This window comes from Apodemus sylvaticus, chromosome 11, assembly GCF_947179515.1.
Source record: "Apodemus sylvaticus chromosome 11, mApoSyl1.1, whole genome shotgun sequence".
Lineage (NCBI taxonomy): Eukaryota > Metazoa > Chordata > Mammalia > Rodentia > Muridae > Apodemus > Apodemus sylvaticus.
In genome coordinates this window covers 98,409,536-98,428,593 of record NC_067482.1, presented here as the reverse complement: position 1 = coordinate 98,428,593, position 19,058 = coordinate 98,409,536, and the positions used below count along the sequence as shown (strand labels likewise).

The window sequence follows — 19,058 nt, the reverse complement described above, 5'->3', positions numbered from 1 at the left end:
TCGCCATGGTAGCAATGCATTTTCTAGATGTACTAATGGCTACAACCTCCTTTTCTGTCCTTATCTGAATTATGCTCACTCACATTCTTCAAACTGCAAAAGTGACATTCATGTCTCAAAAAAAATCCATTAATGGCTTTCCTCATTCTAATCAGCAATTTAAAAACAAACAATCAAGAATCTCTGTCAAAACATGAAAATTTTTGTTCCTTCCTATTTACTTTCAATATTGTAAAGAAAGAAGGCCAGGTGTGGAGACCCATGCATTTAATCCCAGAACTTGCACTCAGGAGGCAGACCAGGCCTCTGTGAACTCTTTTAGAGTTCAAGGCTGGCATGATCTACATACTGTATTTTAGGACATTAGGTATAGACAGAGATACACTATCTCCAAAAAAAAGAAAACAAACAAACATATGTAACAAGAAAGCCATGAGTTTACTATCATCTTTTGACAATGTGAAAAATCTGACTATCTGTAAAAAGAAACAGCGTTGGAGATAATTAACCTGAAGAGAACACCTCCCGTAGCCAGGCAGGAATCAAGTGGAGCCATAGGGACACCAAACTTTACCCACAAAACGTTCAACCCAACACTTGCCCAGTGTACAAGAAATGCAGGGAACGGCCAACCAATAACAAGCCCAGCTTGAGACCCATCCCATGGGCAGGCACCAAGTCCTGACCAATCCCTGTGCGAGGCTCCACACAGCAGACAATGAAGAGAGATGCACAGACCCACAGTCAACAGTGAAGGAGCCAGGGGACTCTTATGGAAGAGTTGGGGGGGAACTGAAGGTCCCAGAGGAGATGCAACTGCACAGAAACAACAGTCAACTAACGTGGATGCTTGGCGCTCTCAGAGACCGGGCCTAGGCCTCATGCACACAAGCAGCAGATGTGCAGCTTATTGCTTACTTGAGTCCTGAACAACTGGAGCGGGGGCTATCCTACAAGCTGTCTACGGGATATGTTCTTCTAGTTGGGATGCCTTATTTGGTCTCAGTGGGAAAGGATGCACCTAGCTCCATAGAAACTTGTTGTACCAAAGGGAGGCCTCCACCTTCTCAGAATAGGACAGGAGGTAGGGGGAAAGGATTCTGTGAGGGGTTGACCGGGAGCTGGGGGGGTGGGGCAGTGATTGGTATGCAACATGAATAAATTTAATTCATTTTTAAAAAGGAATATGAGTAATAAACACCTTAAGATAGTCATTGTAAAAGCCAATGGATGAAAAACAAGCACTAAACAGGCACAGTGGAGAGTGCTGTAGTCTGACTGTCAGTAGAAAGGTAGAGACTGCACTGGAAGCCAGCTGAAGGTACAAAATAAGAAATGAGAAAGCAAAGAAGTATGCAGAATTATGTTGTTTCCTTGACATCTTCAACTGATAACATTCAAACATGTATTCTCCATTTTAAATGGAATCAAAGTAATACTCCAGCAGAACTATATCCCATTATATCTACACCCTCTTCCTTAAAGACTTACTGTGTCCTCTTTTACATCTGCCACAAGGTGCCTGTGCTTCTGACCTCCACCACATTCTGTGCACCACGGCCACACTACTCTAGAGCACTTCCAATTCTTACCTGGTCAAGTGTGTTAAATCCTTACAACCTCTGGACCTTGCCAAGCAAACACACACACTTCATTTAAAACAGAAAACTAGAGCCAGGCGTGGTGGCGCACGCCTGTAATCCCAGCACTTGGGAGGGAGAGACAGGCGGATTTCTTAGTTCGAGGACAGCCAAGACTATACAGAGAAACTTTGTCTCAAAAAACCAAAAAAAAAAAAAAAAAAAAAAAAAAAAAAAAAAAACCCAAACAAACAAACAAAAAAAAACCTAGAGAGTCTATGCTTCTGCCTCTACTTTGATTAACACAGGAAGTGTTCCCATGCCCAGAAACCTTGCATTACTTCAGTCTGCCTCTCTTGCCAGTCCCAGCTCTTTCCCTTCACTCCCCCATGCCTGTCCATCAGCTCTAACCATGTCTTGAGTAAGTGCTTCTAAGAACTGGCTTCCAGGTAAGATTGCTAATCCTCAGCTGGGATTGCCACGAGGTTGAAATGTGAAGCTGTGCCTCACAATCAACCAACAAGCAAGTAACCGCACTGCAAAGGCCAGACAGGAGAGCCCCAAGTTCATGTTCAGACTGCACAACACACCATCAAAACAGCCCACAGCAGTCATAAAGCAGAGACTGCTACCTGCACATCATTTCTCGTCCTCATAGCTAGTTCCATGTCACTCTTGTAACTCAGATTCTGGATGGTCTCACAGAAACCATCCCAAACCAAGTAACATACATGTGATCTGCTTTCACTTGGGTTCCCTAATTAACTGGATGGCAGTTTGTGGACTTAAAACACATTTTCTCTGAAAAATATTTATGTTAGCTTACTTATAAGACATATCACTATCTCCCACAATTGATTCAATGAAGTCTAAAATTGATTATTTTGTAAACAATACTTCAGTATACCTAGGTCATATTAAGCTTAAATATATTAACCTGTTGGTAATTAACCAACAAACAAGTGATTCGTGTGTGTGTGTGTGTGTGTGTGTGTGTGTGTGAGAGAGAGACAGAGTTTCTCTGTGTAGTCCTGGCTGTCCTGGAACTCACTCTGTAGACCAGGCTGGCCTCGAACTCAAAAATCCACCCGCCTATGCCTCCCAAATGCTGGGAATAAAGGCGTGCGCCACCAATGCCCAGCAAATAAGTGATTCCTAAGCAAATAAAAGAAAACAAAAAGGCTCCCTCCCTCCCAAAAAAAGGAATTTATCTAGGCTGGGTGGTTGTGGCACGTGACCTTAATCCCAGTACTTGGGAGCCGAGGCAGGAGGATCTCTCTGTGAATTCCAGGACTTGCCAGAGCTACACAGAGAAACCTTGTCCTGAGAACCAAAAAACTAAACAAATAAAAGTGCTTCTAGGTTTTGCTGTTGAAAGATTAGAAAATTGTTCCTTAACATCTCAACAGGAAGACAGATTCTACAGGAAAGCAATTCGAGCATTACCTCACTATCACCGACTGCCACTTTTCCTGAGGGTGGTTTAAATGAAGCAAGCATTTCTAATAAATCAAACAGAGTAGTTAAATGAGGTTCTTGTAACAGCAAAAGCATCGGAATGTTGTCCTTTTGAGGTGGTGGGAGGCAAGATGCAGGCAGTTGAACACCTTCTCCTTTTCTTTCTCTTCTCGGTGCACCTAAAGATACAAATACCATCTACAAAAGAGAGAGAGAGAGAAAGGAATAGAACAAATAGGCCCACCTGGAGATGCACCCCATATACAGTCACCAAACCCAGACACTATGGTGGATGCCAAGAAGTTTTTGCTGACAGAAGCCTGATATAGCTGTTTCCTGAAAGGCTCTGCCAGAGCCTGTCATATACAGAGGTAGATGCTCACAGTTAACCACTGGACTGAGCACAGGGTCCTCAATGGACGACTTAAGGGACTGGAAGAGCTGAAGGGATTTGCAACCCCATGGGAAGAATGACCCATCCCCAAACCCCCCCTCCGGCCCCCCCATTCCCCAGAGCTCCCAGGGACCAAACCACCAACCAAGAAATAAGTACACATGGAGCAGCCCATGGCTCCAGGTGCATATATAGCACAGGATGGCCTTGTCAGGCATCAATGGGAGGAGAGGCCCTTGGTCCTGTGAAGGCTCGATGCCCCAGTGTAGGGGAATGCCAAGGCAGGGAGGTGGGAATGGGGTGGGGGAACACCCTCATAGAAGCAGGGGGAGGGGGAAGGGGAGACAGGATAGAGGTTTGGCAGGGGAATAACATTTGAAAATTAAAAATGAAACTATCCAATGAAAAAAGAAAGAAAACAATAAAATTGAGGTATACTATAACTTCATTTATAATTTTAATGCACACTATTAAGAACTATTTAACCAGACATCAATTATTAACTTTCAGGGAAACATAAACAAAACTCAAACTAAAATTTATGTACATACCTGCATATCTTTAAAACCGAGTTCATGAAGTGCTTTTTCATCATAGTCTGTGGTTAATTCATGTCCAGAGGAGATCATCCTGACAGGCCCCATGAGGCCACCTTGAAAACAACAGAAAGGGAAGCAAACTGCTCTAACAATGATACAAGAGAGCAAAACATTCACTGTTCATCCAACTTGAATATGTGACTCCTGAGAGGCAGAGGTAAGAGCAACCATGCTTCCTACCTGTCTTCTATTGCCTTTCATTACCTAGGTAGTGTAAGATATAAGTTATCTTTTTACCACTAGTATAATTAGAGCAATCCCTGTGTTTTCTTAACAATATAGCACTGTTATATTGTTACAACAGGACAGCAAGAACCTGCTCAGAACTTACTGCATTTCAGTACATGCATAGAACTCAGACTCCTTAATGCATTTGTTGCACCAAAAAAAAAAAAAGTCCAGACCTCAGGGTTTCTCAACTGTGCATATCCCCCCCCATTTTACCAATATGTTGTGTAGAGAGAAAAAAATACACCCTTCAAGATCTAGCAGATTATTCAATAATCTAACATTAAAAGACCAATGAGTTTGTTCACTACTTTAAGAATGCCTAAGAGTCCTAAGTTGCAGCTTCTCTATCCCTCGACTTCAGTGCCCACCACCTAGCCCTACTTCACAATCTGTGCTTCAGCTACCAGGCTCCATGCTTTGACCATTTTGAGAAAGCATTTCACAATGCAGGTGAGGTTAGAATCCAGCTCTCTGTGTGGAACAGGCTAACCTTGAAAAAAGAGATAAATCTACCTCTTCCTTCCAAGTGTTTTTAAATTAAATAAGTTAAATAGGATCTCACTATGAAGCCAAGATCCCTGGCACATCTTCTTATATATGGGATTATAACCACACACAGTTGCCATAGTCTAATTTTATCTGGTGTGAGTGACTGCTTGATCACAGTTCCACAGATAAAACCACAAGCCTTTCTCATGTGAAACTGGAATTCTACCCTTAGCTAAACACCAATCTTGAATTTCATTAAGATAGAAACTCTAAGCCTGGCAGTGCTGTCTCCCGCCTGTAATCCCAGCACTCTGGGAGACAGAGGCAGGCTGATTTCTGAGTTCGAGGCCAGCCTGGTCTACAGAGTGAGTTCCAGGACAGCCAGGGCTACACAGAAAAACCCTGTCTCGGAAAAAGCCAAATCCAAAAAACAAACAAACAAAAGCAAACAAAAAAGATAAAAAACTCTATTTTGAAGAGTATAAAGCAACTATTTTCAAGAGTAATGAGTAAAATAGAACAATTTCTTTATATAATGGCACTTGACATTTCTATATTGATTGTGGTAGTATGCCTGGGGATTAAACTTGGGACCTTGCACGATCTAGGTAAGTGCTATATACCAAATGGGCTACAGTTACAACCCCAATAATAATAAAAGTTATCAATTTCTTTTCCACTCTATACCAAGAAAATTTAAAACAGGAAAACATTCATTTTTAACACTAAGGTTGGAAAACATTCATTTTTAACACTAAGGTTGAATTTTCTTTGCTAGAGTATAAATGCCATATAGTTAAACTATATATAGCCTTTGCTACGTTTCAAAGAAGGTTTCTTTTGAAAAAGGTAGGCAACCTGGGTATTGAACTAGGATCTCAGGTGAGCTAGAACCATGATCTCTAAAGGACATTGTTTTAGCCTAAGAATTGCTTAACAATTCTGGCAAGATTTCTTGCCTTAAAAAATTATCATGCCAAACATGGTGGCTCATACCTATTAGCCTAGCACATATAACACTGAGACAGAAACTGCTCCAAGTTTTGAGTTTGATGAGTAATCTATCAAGCAGGAAAATAAATTTAGACCTCGTTAAAATAATATTTTGATGCAAAAAGAAATAAATATTTAATAAAACTGTTAGGTTCTGGGGTCAGCTAATGAGCATGGCATTCCGAGTCCAATACCAGAGACAAACATGGCTGAAAGGGAGAACAGACTTTCACAGGTTGTCCTCTGACCGCCATAAGCATGCTCTGATACATGCCCCTGACTGAATGTATACACATAAATAGGCCTAATAAAAATATTGTAAAATAACCTTAAGGCCAGGCAATATGGAGAACACCTTTAATCCCATCTCTTAGGAAGCAGAGGTAGATGGAGCTCTCTGAGTCTGAGGCCAGCCTGGTCTACACTGTGAATACCAAGGCTATAGAATGAGATTCTGTCTTAAACAAACCATAATACAAATAAAATTTAACTCTAATTCATATGCTATATGCAGACCCATATCCAGAATAACAATCCAAAAGGTAAGCCAGTGTTCAAGGCCATTGGAAAGCCCTTTACTAGAAAAAAGACAAACAGGGGGCTTCTAGAAATGATCTCATTCTTAATCTGGGCGACTTGTGTTCATTTCACCCAGTATTTTTTATATATAACCATTTAAGTCTGTAAGTGGTCCAAGCATGTCTCCATGATTATATGTGGAGTTGCTGTTTATCTGTGCACTTGCTTATATGCTTCTGTGTGCGCCTGTTCAGGAGTTCACTTTATGTAGCTGTCTTTTATCACTCTCCAAATTAAAAATCCCTTAGCCAAATTTAAATACTTTAGTATTCCACAGCTAAACATACGCAGAAAAACACTGATGTCTAAAAATGTTTCAAATTTCAGAATTTTCTAGCTTTTGAAGCACATGTATCCTTCAGTTATTAAGCATCCCTAATCCAAAACCTCTAGATCAAACACCGGATTGGATAAAACTCTAGATAACCAGCAGTAAATAGACAAGGTCATCAATAATTACAAGAGTTTATCACATATCAATTCCCAAATCATTTTTATGGTCACACCAAAAAGCCTAAAGAGAGACAGCACAGAGAAGCAGGTAAGCAACCGCACTGCGGCCGGGCTGATGAGCTAGCTGGGGTTGATCCCTACAGCACATATGGTAAAACTGGTTCCTATAACGTGTCCCTGGACCTCCACATGACAAACAGACAGACAAAATTTATTTATAGGAAGCCTGAAAAGAATAGTGTAAAAAACAAATGGCATTTGCAAACAACACCTAAAGCCACTGTTACACCATCATCTAACTAACATCAAGGATACCAAGGACCAGGGGAAGTAGCTACTGAGGTCATTAAAGTTCTAAAATTGCTATGATGGTCTAACTGTTTATGTTCTCAAACAAAAATGTTACTGAAATTTATTTCTTCATGCAATGGTGTTTGGAGGTATAATTATGGGGAACAGTTTAGGATATCAAGGCAAGACAATTACAAATGCATTAGTATCTATACAAAGGTCTAGAAGAAACAGTAGGTTTCTTTCCTTTTGACCTTCTATTTTCTGCAATGTTAAAGCATAACATTCAATGCATTGTAATGAAAGCAGAAAACAGCCTCACCAGATTCTGATCTTACATCACACCTGATCTTACATCACACCCGATCTTACATCACACCCGATCTTACATCACACCCGATCTTACGTTTGCAGGCCAGTGAGAAATTAAGGTTGTGAATACTCTGTATGGCTAGGTGTGGTGGCTCACATATATAATCCTAGAATTTTGGAAAGCCCTGGCAGGAGAATTCCTGAGAAACTGAGTCCAGTTTAGGGACATACAGTGTGGTCATCACATCAGCTTGGACTCCACAGTGAAGATGCCATTTTCAAAATTAAAATAAAACAAATGAAAAACTGACGACAACAACAACAACACACCCTATAATTTAGGGGAATGTTAGAACAATACAAGAAGGACTACAATGGCCGTGAAGCCTGAAGCTGTACTGAACATGTTAAGGATTAGACTTACCAGGAAACTCTCCCTTTCGGCTGCTTTGACCAAACTCCTGAAGCTGAGCTTGTTGATTTATTTGTTCTTTCTGTAAGTTTTCATACCAGTGAGTTACTTCAGCCCTGAGATCTGCTACCTGGTCACTGGGATACATTTCAATAGTCATCTGAAATATGAGATGTACTCAATTAAACATCACTAATAACACCCAAATAAAGCATCAATGATTAGAAAGGAGAAATGTTACCAAATTTAGAAATTAAACTTTGTAAATACCTTGTCAGGAAGTCCAGCAGGCTGACATACAACCCTTAGAGGCAAAGACTGTTTGTCACTCAGTGCTTTCAAATGACTACTAATACCAGTGCCCTCAATTTGCCACTGTCTCAGATGATATGCAAACCTGCAACAACACACAGAAACACCATTTTGAACATTTTAATGTTACAAAAATTTTTAATATTTTGCAAAATGAAAAAGACCATAAGTTATATAAATTTTAGATTCATCATGGTAACTTGAACTTAAATAAAAACAGCTAAGAGTTCATAATTAAAACAAACTCCCATAAAATTACTGAAGGAGAAAATCCCATTATGAAAATAATTAGTTAAAAAGTGGGGAAAGAAGCAGGAGGAAAGTAAAACAGAACTCAAGAATAATCAAATAATGACATACCAAGTTATCATTTTTACATTCAAAAGAAAAAAAAGATATTAAGAAATACTCTCAGATAAAGACATACATACATACATACATTTCTATAAAAATATTTTAAATATGAGAATATATTCATAGTATATAAATCAGATTCACAGAATATGAGATTGGATCCATTCAAGAATGCAAAAAAAAAAAAAAAAAAAAAGGAATAAAAAACGAATTTTCGTGGGCAAGAGTGATGTTGCTCTTCCAGACAAACCAGGGCTCATTTCCCAGCACCCACAGGGCGGCTGGTAACCATCCATCACTCAAGTTCTAGTGGATCTGACACCCTTTATGACCTTCTTGGACCTTGGCATGTACCTGGTACACATATATACATGTAAGCAAAGTGCTCATACATACGAAAAAATACATTCTTTTTTTTAATGAGTTTTTTTTATTTTATGTGCATTGGTATTTCACCTGCGTGTATGTCTGTGTGAAGGTATCAGAACCCCTGGAACTGGAGTTACAGGCAGCAGGTGTTGAGAATTGAACCTGGGTCCTCAGAAAGATCAGTCAGTGCTCTTTAACCGCTGAGCCATCCCTCCCTGCCCCTAAATACATTCTTAAAAAGAGTCTCCAGCTGCCCCAAAAAGCAGCTAGTATGACACATATTAAATACTTTTTTTCTGATTCTTTTTTAATTGTGAATGAGAAGAGATGGGTTCCTAAACTTTAATGAAAGAGAGAGGGAGAGAGGGAGGGAGGGAGGGAGGGAGGGAGGGAGGGAGGGAGGGAAACTAACCTGGCGATCTAAAATAAAAGAATGGAAATTACATCCTACAAGTGAAATATTGAGGTCTATCACTGAGCAACAGTTAATAAAAGAATGCGTTCTACTGCATATTTTCAATATTTAGTCTTCCACCTTGGTTCCACTGACATTTTGAGCTCAATTATTTATATTGTTCTTGAAGGCAATCCATAGGCTATCTTATATACCCTGAAGTGTTTACCAATATCCCTGGTCTCCATCTAGTCAGAGCCCATACAATCTTCTCCCCATAGGTATGATAAAAACAAACAAACAAAAAAAAAAAAACAGGAAAGAAAGAAAGAAAGAAAGAAAGAAAGAAAGAAAGAAAGAAAGAAAGAAAGAAAGAAAGAAGGAAAGAAAGAAAGAGTGAGAGAGGAAGGGAGGGGAGGGGAGGGGAAGAGAGGAAGGAAGGGGAGGGGAAGGGAGGGGAGGGGAAGAGAGGAAAGGGGAGGGGAGGGAAGGGGAGGGGAGGGGAGGGGAGGGGAGGGAAGGGAAGGGAAGAGGAAGAAGGAAAGGAAGGAAGGAGGGGAGAGGGGGAGGGAGGGAGAGGAAGAAAGGAAGGAAGGAAAAGAAAAAAGTTTCCAGATATTGCCTACTGCTCCTAGAGAAATAAAAAATTTTTAATAAAAATTATTGCTGAGATTAAACCATTTCCTTCAAGATATTACTGCTACTCGCCATTATACAAATGTTATTTCAAACTTTTTAAATCTATATATGTTGCATTATTTCAAATCTGTAACACCAAGCACATTTAACACTTGATATATAAGGATACTATATAAGATCTGCTACGCAATATACAACTTTTAGGCTATTGCTATGGATTTTTTTATTCAATTTTATGCAATTCATAGTTTACTAGTTCTCACAGATGTTTACATAACTTAGTAACAATATTAACCTTAGCATGAAATAAATCAAGCTACATATGAAAGAGAGAGCACATATCTCCACAACAGGACAAAACTAGAACCTTTAAGATGGGACGCTAGGGCTTAAATACCAGAAACACACGACGAATCTTTCTGAACCTTTGCAAACATAGACTAAGAACTAGTACACTTACACTGTACAAGACCTAAGGATGTGTGTTAACAGGCATTTGTGCTCTTTACAGCACACAATAACTTTACAAATAATTTACTGTATCTTTAATGGCAAGCATGTCAGATTAAAAGAGGATTACAAAAAAATTTTGTTCCCATGATACTTTAGTGTACTGTGTGAGTTATGGAAGTTTGTTTGACTTTTTAAATAATTTGAATAAAGCCACATTTTTTTATTTTCATTTTTCTAAAGTAGTAAATATCCTGAGGCTCTGATGTGCCAGATGCAAAAATTCAAGCGTTCTCTTATACATTCTTTAAAAACACAATGATTTAAGTAAATTTCTAAAAACTATAATCATAAAAGAATTTTGCACTACATGAGTGTCCCAAACCATGTGCACATGTTATAAGGATATGTAGATTTATCTTGCTGACTTGTAATTTCCTTAAAGTTCAATAAAATGTCAAAAATATAAACTGTACGTGATTTTATAAATATCAAACTAAGATCTGAAGTTGAAAGAAGTTATAATTTTAACAAATTTTCAACACAGTTCTTAGTACTTTTACAATTATACTCATCATCAAATTACTTTTAACACACAGAATTTTGTAATTAAAACTATCTACTCACCTTTCATTTCAGTTGATATATTCATAAATGTTAATTTGCTTTATTTCTGTATTACACAGGGTATGTCTAAATTAATTATACAGATATTCATTAACACAGAAATGTTTGGTCATGTTTCCATGGTAAATGGAAATTCAAAATTAAAATACTCTCTCCTAGTCCAGGAAGAAAAAAAAACAGCAAATGAAACAAATGATTCAACTTGGTAAGTTATGAGAGATTCTATGAGGCTGCGGGAAGCTGTAGTGTGACTTGATTCAGTGCCCATGCTCTGCCTTTTAGTCATGATTAATACCTCTGTCCAGTTTCTTATTCATGCATAAGTGCTGAAACCCTAAAGATTTTAAATGTTTATTTATGAGGAAATTATATTGACAATTCAATGGAAAAATGGCACTTAAGTTTCTATAGCAACTATTTCCATTAGTATTCACTGAGTTTGGGTAAAATATGTTTTCAACGTGTCCATAATAAAAACTTTTAGAATACATTTAGACATGTTAACAATATGAATACTAAAATTCATTCATATAGTACAGTGAAACAAAATTACCTTCTCCTAAATGCTTCCAGATGTGTCTTCAGCATAAGCAATCCTCGTTCTATAACTGTGAGACTTGAGTGTGATTCTTGTTCAAGACTGCTAGAAGCTATCATGAGACTTTCCATGCACTTACTAATAAATTCTTGCTCCTTTTCCAAACCCGTTTTACCTGAAACCCAGATATATATTTATTATACTTTTACATCTTTATTTATCTGTATTAAAGAAAATGAACCAAACAGAAGTTTAATTAAATCTCCTCGCATAAAAAGATAGTTACTAGAACTGCAATTGGCAAGTATATGCCTGTTAGTCCAGCACTTAGGAAATTTAAGCAGGATTGAGACTTCTAGGCCAATTTGGGATAGAGAGACTGAGTCTCAGAAAAAGAAAACACAGGGTAGAGATGGCTCAGCAATTAAGATTACTGACTGCTCATCCAGAGGACCCAGGTTCAATTCCCAGTATCCACATGAACCATCTGTAACAGCAGTTCTAAGAACTCTGATGCCCTCTTCTGGTCTCTAAGGCACTGTACACATATGACACAGATACATACATAAGTATAAAACTATCAAAAATTTTTAAACAAACAAATACAAAGAGAAAACTTGAACTGAACCAATATTAAATTTTAATTTTTAAACAATATTTCAAATTACTTACCATTAATATAGTAGGAGTTAATATACTGAATAGCTGCTCGACTGACATCACCTGATTGTGCTCTTAATGCAATACCCCAAAATTGGTCCATACCACACAGCTAAGAAATAAAAAATAAAACATTTTTAAAATTTTGTGTGCTAAATGGTGACAGTTTATAATTAGATTAAAATACCAAATATGGAACTACACACTAAATTTAATATTTTATACAGTATTAAGAGGGCAATTTATACTACATGGACTTTAATGAAAAAAATAATCAACAAAAGCTTACAAATTTTCTCATTTAAGGAAAAACTCTTAAAGCCAATTGTATTTATTTATAATGCAGGAAAACAATGATGCTTAAAAAATTATACAGTATGAAAACTTCAATTATGTAATACATGTCACAAAAAATAATATCATGCTTCAATGCTTTTCATCAAAGATAAATTGATTAAGCTACCAATTTCATAGAGTGGCAAATAATTTAGTGGACACAATAAATAAATTATTGTTCAAATTAGTGATGTTAACTATGAGATAATGAAAGAAAGGTTTCTGCTAAAGGCTACTTAGAAATAACTGAACTGAAAGTTCACAAAACATGGGCAGAGATATACTAGTCAGTCTTCCAGTGGATGACCTAATGGCCTGGGTGAATATCAGCTACCACAACGCAGTTATTAACTAGGCACATAAAATCTATCTGATAATATTGAATAACAGTTTATATTACAAGAATATAATGACAATCATTCAAATACATTGCAGCCATCCAATCTGGAGAAGCACATTAAGGCTACAAACTTTTTAGGAGTGTGCAGTCAGTTAATAATAATGACTGATCTATCTGGATTATATGAGAAGAAAAATCACCATATATTATTTATTGTATATACTGTTATAAAGCGCTGTAGCCAAATCTGGTGGACAGATTTACATTTCCCAAGAGGTGGTAGAAGAAGCAGGCTGACTTCTGTAAGCCATTCTCTGACTTCCACTTAAACAAGTGTGTACACACACAAAGTAAGCAAATAACGTCACACAATTCTAAGATCTGCAAGGAGAATAACAAAACTGGAATCACTCCTAACCAAACCACAGAGCAGACAGCAAGGCTTTGTTGAAGCAAAACCACAGTTCTCTTTGGAAATTAAAAAAGAGAGAGAAGAGAAGAGGAGAGGAGAGGAGGGGAGAGGAGGGGAGGGGAGGGGAGGGGAAAGGAGGGGAGAGGGGAGAAGGGAGGGGGGAGGGGATGGGAGAAGGGAGAGGAGAGGGAGGGGAGGGGGAGGGGGAGGGGGAAGGGAGGGGAAGGGGGAGGGAGAAGAAGGGGGAGGGGAAGGGGGAGGGGAGGAGAGGGAGGGGAGGGGAAGAGAGGGGAGGGGAGGAGATAGGAGGAGAGGAGAGAATAAGACAAGAGAAGACAAGACAAGAGAAGACAAGAGAAGACAAGAGAAGAGGGAAGGAAAGAAGGAAGGAAGGACACACCAAAATTGCTTTTAAAGTTAAAATACGAAGTTTTAGAACTTGAAATAAAATTCGATTTCACAGTAATGTCAAAGTTTATAGAAAGATAACTTGGTAATCTAATTTCAAGACAAGAAAATTGATCTGATAAGTCTAAAGTATAAAAATAAATATAAGCATTACCTCAGAGTTTGAGCCACCATCATAGGCACTGGTAGCCAATCGAGCCAAGTTACAAAGATGCTGAAACAGGTTTAAGCCTGTCATGCTAATTGTTTCAGGTTTAAGCTGGGGCATCTTAAGGAAAAAATGTTAACAAATTTTATTTTATTAAATATAAGATTAATTTTACTAAAGACAATGCAGAATTAAAATTACCAGATTATATTTGACAAGACTATAAACATTTGAATAATTTAACATGCAAAGTCTGAACAGATATATGCTTCAGATAAAAGTACCTCCCTGATGTGTACTTCAATTTTCTATACATACACACACACACACGTGTGTGTGTGTGTGTGTGTGTGTGTGTGTGTGTATACACAAATGTTTCATATACGTGACTAATTTTTGATCTATGAATTTTTCAATATACACATATATATGAATATTGAAAATTAAATTTAAATACACATATAACCATACTAGGGGAAGTAAATACAAACTATTTGTTTTTGTTTTTTAAGATTTATTTCTTTACTTTATGTGAGTTCACTGTTGGTTGGTATACTCAGGCACAGTAAAAGAGGGCATCTGATCCCATTGCAGACCAAGTGATTGCTGGGAATTGAACTCAGGTTAAGAGCAGTCAGTGCTCTTAACTGCTGAACCATCTCTCTAACCCCAAACAATTTGTTATCTATTAAATTCCTTGACTGTATACATTTATGAGACAATTAAACTAAATGTGGTTTGCATTGAAGGGAATAATGCAGGGTAAATGGCATTTTATTTCTGCCTTACCCTAATACTCATGTGGATATACTCTGACAGAGACACTGAGATTAAGGGAACCGTCCTAATCAACAACAATAAAAACAACAAAAACATTAAGAAAATCAAAAGAGACAGGAATTAGTGGCACATGCCTTTAATCCCAGCACTAGGGATGCAGAGACAGGCAGATCTCTGAGAGTTCAAGACTGGCCTGGTCTACAGAGTAAGTTCCAAAGCTCTTACACAGAAACCCTGTCTTGAAATAAAAACAAAACAAAACAAAACAAAAAAAAAAACCCCAAACAAACAAACATAAAAAGAACATTTAAAAATGAGAGGAGGAGGGCTGGAGAGATGGCTCAGTGGGTAAGAGCACTGACTGCTCTTCCGAAGGTCCTGAGTTCAAATCCCAGCAACCACATGGTGGTGCACAACCATCCATAAGAGATCTGACACCCTCTGCTGGTATGTCTGAAGACAGTTACATTGTACTTGCATATGATAATAAATAAATCTTTAAAAAAAAAAATGACAGGAGGAAAAAAACCTTATTTTTGAGACACAGTCCACTGCAAACCAGGCTGCCTTCCAACTTGCCACCTCTCAAATGTTGAGATAATAGACAATGTACTGCCACACCCAACACAGGCCTCATCATCACTCATGTTCATTTTACACTTTATAAAGTAAGTGACTACCTACAGCATCTGCTGTTGGTGAAGAGAAACACAAACTGATACCGTTGCCACTATACTTACTAAAAGGTCTTTCCTAATCGCTAACAAATGGGTGTGTTAGCTTATAGACACCAGAAGACACCAGAAGACAGACTGAAATTACAATAATTTAATTCAAGAAAACTCACAGACATGGGTCTCATATTTGTTGTTATGGGCACACATTAAACAACTGCACAAGCCGGGCGGTGGTGGCGCACACCTCTAATCCCAGCACTCTGGGAGGCAGAGGCAGGCGGATTTCTAAGTTCGAGGCCAGCCTGGTCTACAGAGTGAACTCCAGGACAGCCAGGGCTACACAGACAAACCCTGTCTCGAAAAATACCCAAAAACCATGCAAAAAAACAAAAACAAAAACAAACAACAACTGTACAACCATTTTTTAAATTAACATTTATGGTCACTGCCACATGTAAATATTACTCTAATTATTACAAAGTCTTGAATAATAGATTATAAAAAAATCTAAATTTACATTTAGTTAAACATATAACATGACAAGAAAACATGAATGGAAAACTTATGTAAACACCATAAAAAACTGATGCAGTTGTCCAATTTAAAAACTATGGAGGTGAGAGGAAGACAAGAACACTTATTTAAAGAGATTAAAATGGATATAGGACCATATGCAAATCAAACTTCTAAGATGTAATTACCTTTTCCAGAAAAAGATGTTTATAGGTCTCCATTCCCATTGCATGTTGATCTTTACTTCGAACTTGATTTAAAAACCAATGAAGTGCATCATCATAGCACTCAGAATCTTCTACTAAACAGTGCCATAAAATGTCGACTTGCTCTAAACTTAACCCTAAACAGAAATAACATATTTTGTACATTATTAATTTAGGAGGTAAGGACTGTGAAACAGAACCTTTCTACACAGTTCCCCCTAACCTTCTGTCTTACCTAACTGCACCTGCCAAGTAACACAATACTGGTTAGTTGCCACATTTGCGCTTTATATTATGCAAAAAAGTTATACACTCCTTTTGGACACATATGTATATGTAGTTCATTTTTATAAATACATATAATCACTACATCAGTAGTAATTCATATGGCTTTTTGTCAGGAAATTTTAAGTCAGTAATATACAGAACGCTTTGGTCCTAATTCATTGTACTAAAAGCAGCTAGAACCACATATGTAAAGGAGCTGACTGAGCACATTTTATATAAAGTGTTTTAAAAGAAATTCCATAAACGTATGCTGTACAAGTAGAAACATCAGAGCTAGACACGACTCAGCAGTTTAAGACCTTACTACTCTCTCAGAGGACCCAGCACCTATATTGGGTAGCTTATAACCACCTATAACCCCAGCTCCAGAAGATCTAACATCTCCAGCCTCTGTGGTACCAACAAACCTACACACAAACACGTACAAAACGTACGTCATGAAAAAGGAATGTATCCTATGCATAATCACTCATAATCAGAAGCCACTGTAGGGATGGGTAGAACTCATTAGCACAGTGCTCTGCCGGGCAAAACGAGGCCCTGGGTTCAATCCTTAGTAACACCAAAAAAGTAAAGTATTCTAGAGGAATCACACTATAATAAATAGGTCTAAAAATTGTATCACGTTCATAAAAGGTGAATACATCACTGTATTATGTTAACAATAACTGGAGAAAGGAAATCACAAATATTTGTGGTGATTCAATTCTACCGTTGAGAATTACAAGCGTGGAAGGCATGCCCAAAGCCTGTCCAAGGAAATGAAGGACAGAAATCACTACTTTTGAAGAGATCCTTATGAAGAACAAAGAAAAGTGCAAGAAATGATGTAATGCAAAGGATTCACATAGTTCTCATGCTCGATTCAAATGAAATACCTAAGAATCAAAGGGTTTCCAATTATTACAAGGAAAAACAGACACAGACCTCTGTAAAATGAAACACAAAACATTACAGGCAACTGTAAGTCTGAATAAGAATTTAAGAAAAGATAAATAATTCAAAGGACTTTTAGCCTCAGGAGGTCATTTGAAAGTCTACTCTAGTTTTCTACACTCTGGGAAGTCAAAGTATGGGAATAACCAAGAATCAAATGGCATTCCACAATATGAAAAACCAATCACCTAAGTATCAATATACTCTGAAAGGCACAAGCATTCAATAATAGTAATCTTAGCACTCACATCAGCACTCACAAACGAATGTTAAGTTCGAAGCCAATTAATGGTATATAAGCAGTTTAGGCCAACCAGGGCCATATAGGGAGACCCTGTATCCAAAGAAACATACAGAGTTATAGTTTGTTTTCTAAGAAAGAAGGATGTGTGTGCCTAAAGTCAACATGAAGCGTTGAAAAGGTGTCTCAGCAGTGAAGAGTGTCCTACTCCTGTAAGAAGAGTTCAGTTTCAAACATCAACATCTAGCAGTTCAAAACTGCCACTAATTACAGCTTTAGAGCATCTAATGTTCTCTTCTAGCCTTGGTGGGCACCAGCATACGTGAGTGTGTGTGTGTGTGTGTGTGTGTGTGCGTGTTTCTGTGTACTCAATTCAATTTCAAAATTGTTCAAAATGTGTTTGAGCCTTAAGACTATAACATTTGTTGCAACAATGGCTAGGTTGAAGTTCACCATGTTCAAGGGTGGGGGGGATTTACATTACAAAGGTGGTCCACGGTGTATTAGTGACATTCTTCTATCAACATTTAGACTAAAATATTTTAAGCCAAAAAAAAAAAGGTTTTAAAAAGGAGATTTGAATATTGTTGGCATTCTTTTGGTTCCTTTAAATACCCTTGCCTCTCCCAAGAGGTTGGGGTTTTGTTTTTACTTTTCTTTTTTTCCCCCTTTTCTCTTGAATCTCAGCACCCACATAAATGATGCTTCCAACACTGTACAGGTTTGTAAGCTTGCCCAGAAGTGAGACCACTGTTGAAGTACCACAGAGATGTGGGTGAGTGAGTGGGTGAGTGAGTGGGTGAGTGAGCGAGTGTGTGGGTGAGTGAGCAAGTGCGTGGGTGAGTGATCGAGTGCGTGGGTGAGTGAGTGCCTGGGTAAGTGAGTGCGTGGGTAAGTGAGCAAGTATGTGGGTGGGTGAGTGAGTGAGCGAGTGAGTGCGTGGGTGAGTGAGCAAGTGCGTGGGTAAGTGAGCGAGTGCGTGGGTGAGTGCGTGGGTAAGTGAGCAAGTATGTGGGTAAGTGAGTGAGCGAGTGAGTGCGTGGGTGAGTGAGCGAGTGCGTGGGTAAGTGAGCGAGTGCGTGGGTGAGTGCGTGGGTAAGTGAGCAAGTATGTGGGTGGGTGAGTGAGTGCGTGGGTAAGTGAGCGAGTATGTGGGTGAGTGAGTGAGCGAGTGAGTGCGTGGGTAAGTGAGCAAGTATGTGGGTGAGCAAGTGCGTGGGTAAGTGAGCGAGTATGTGGGTGAGTGAGCGAGTGCGTGGGTGAGTGCGTGGGTAAGTGAGCGAGTGCGTGGGTGGGTGAGTGAGTGCGTGGGTAAGTGAGTGCGTGGGTAAGTGAGCAAGTATGTGGGTGGGTGAGTGCGTGGGTAAGTGAGCGAGTGCGTGGGTGAGTGAGCGAGTATGTGGGTGAGTGAGTGAGTGAGTGAGCAAGTGCGTGGGTAAGTGAGCAAGTATGTGGGTGAGTGAGCAAGTGCGTGGGTAAGTGAGCGAGTATGTGGGTGAGTGAGCGAGTGCGTGGGTGAGTGCGTGGGTAAGTGAGCGAGTGCGTGGGTGAGTGAGCGAGTGCGTGCGTGGGTGAGCGAGCGAGTGCGTGGGTGAGTGATCGAGTGAGTGCGTGGGTGAGTGAGCGAGTGCGTGCGTGG

The 19,058-nt window shown here is 38.8% G+C and overlaps 1 protein-coding gene across 6 annotated transcripts in view; it reads right to left on the bottom strand.

Moving 5' to 3' along the window:
* Nucleotides 1–19,058, bottom strand: part of Usp34 (ubiquitin specific peptidase 34) — a 183,499-nt gene that overhangs the window by 92,363 nt on the left and 72,078 nt on the right. For all 6 annotated transcript variants that reach the window (XR_007980309.1, XM_052199754.1, XM_052199758.1 and 3 more), the window contains exons 20-27: nucleotides 15,937–16,091; nucleotides 13,785–13,898; nucleotides 12,147–12,246; nucleotides 11,490–11,649; nucleotides 8,062–8,188; nucleotides 7,804–7,951; nucleotides 3,984–4,084; nucleotides 3,027–3,236 (exon numbers count right to left, since the gene is read on the bottom strand). Coding sequence is in view for 5 of the 6 variants with exons in the window: in XM_052199754.1 (XP_052055714.1) it covers nucleotides 3,027–3,236; nucleotides 3,984–4,084; nucleotides 7,804–7,951; nucleotides 8,062–8,188; nucleotides 11,490–11,649; nucleotides 12,147–12,246; nucleotides 13,785–13,898; nucleotides 15,937–16,091 (1,115 nt within the window). In the remaining variant the exon portion in view is untranslated. The remainder of the gene's footprint in view (nucleotides 1–3,026; nucleotides 3,237–3,983; nucleotides 4,085–7,803; nucleotides 7,952–8,061; nucleotides 8,189–11,489; nucleotides 11,650–12,146; nucleotides 12,247–13,784; nucleotides 13,899–15,936; nucleotides 16,092–19,058) is intronic.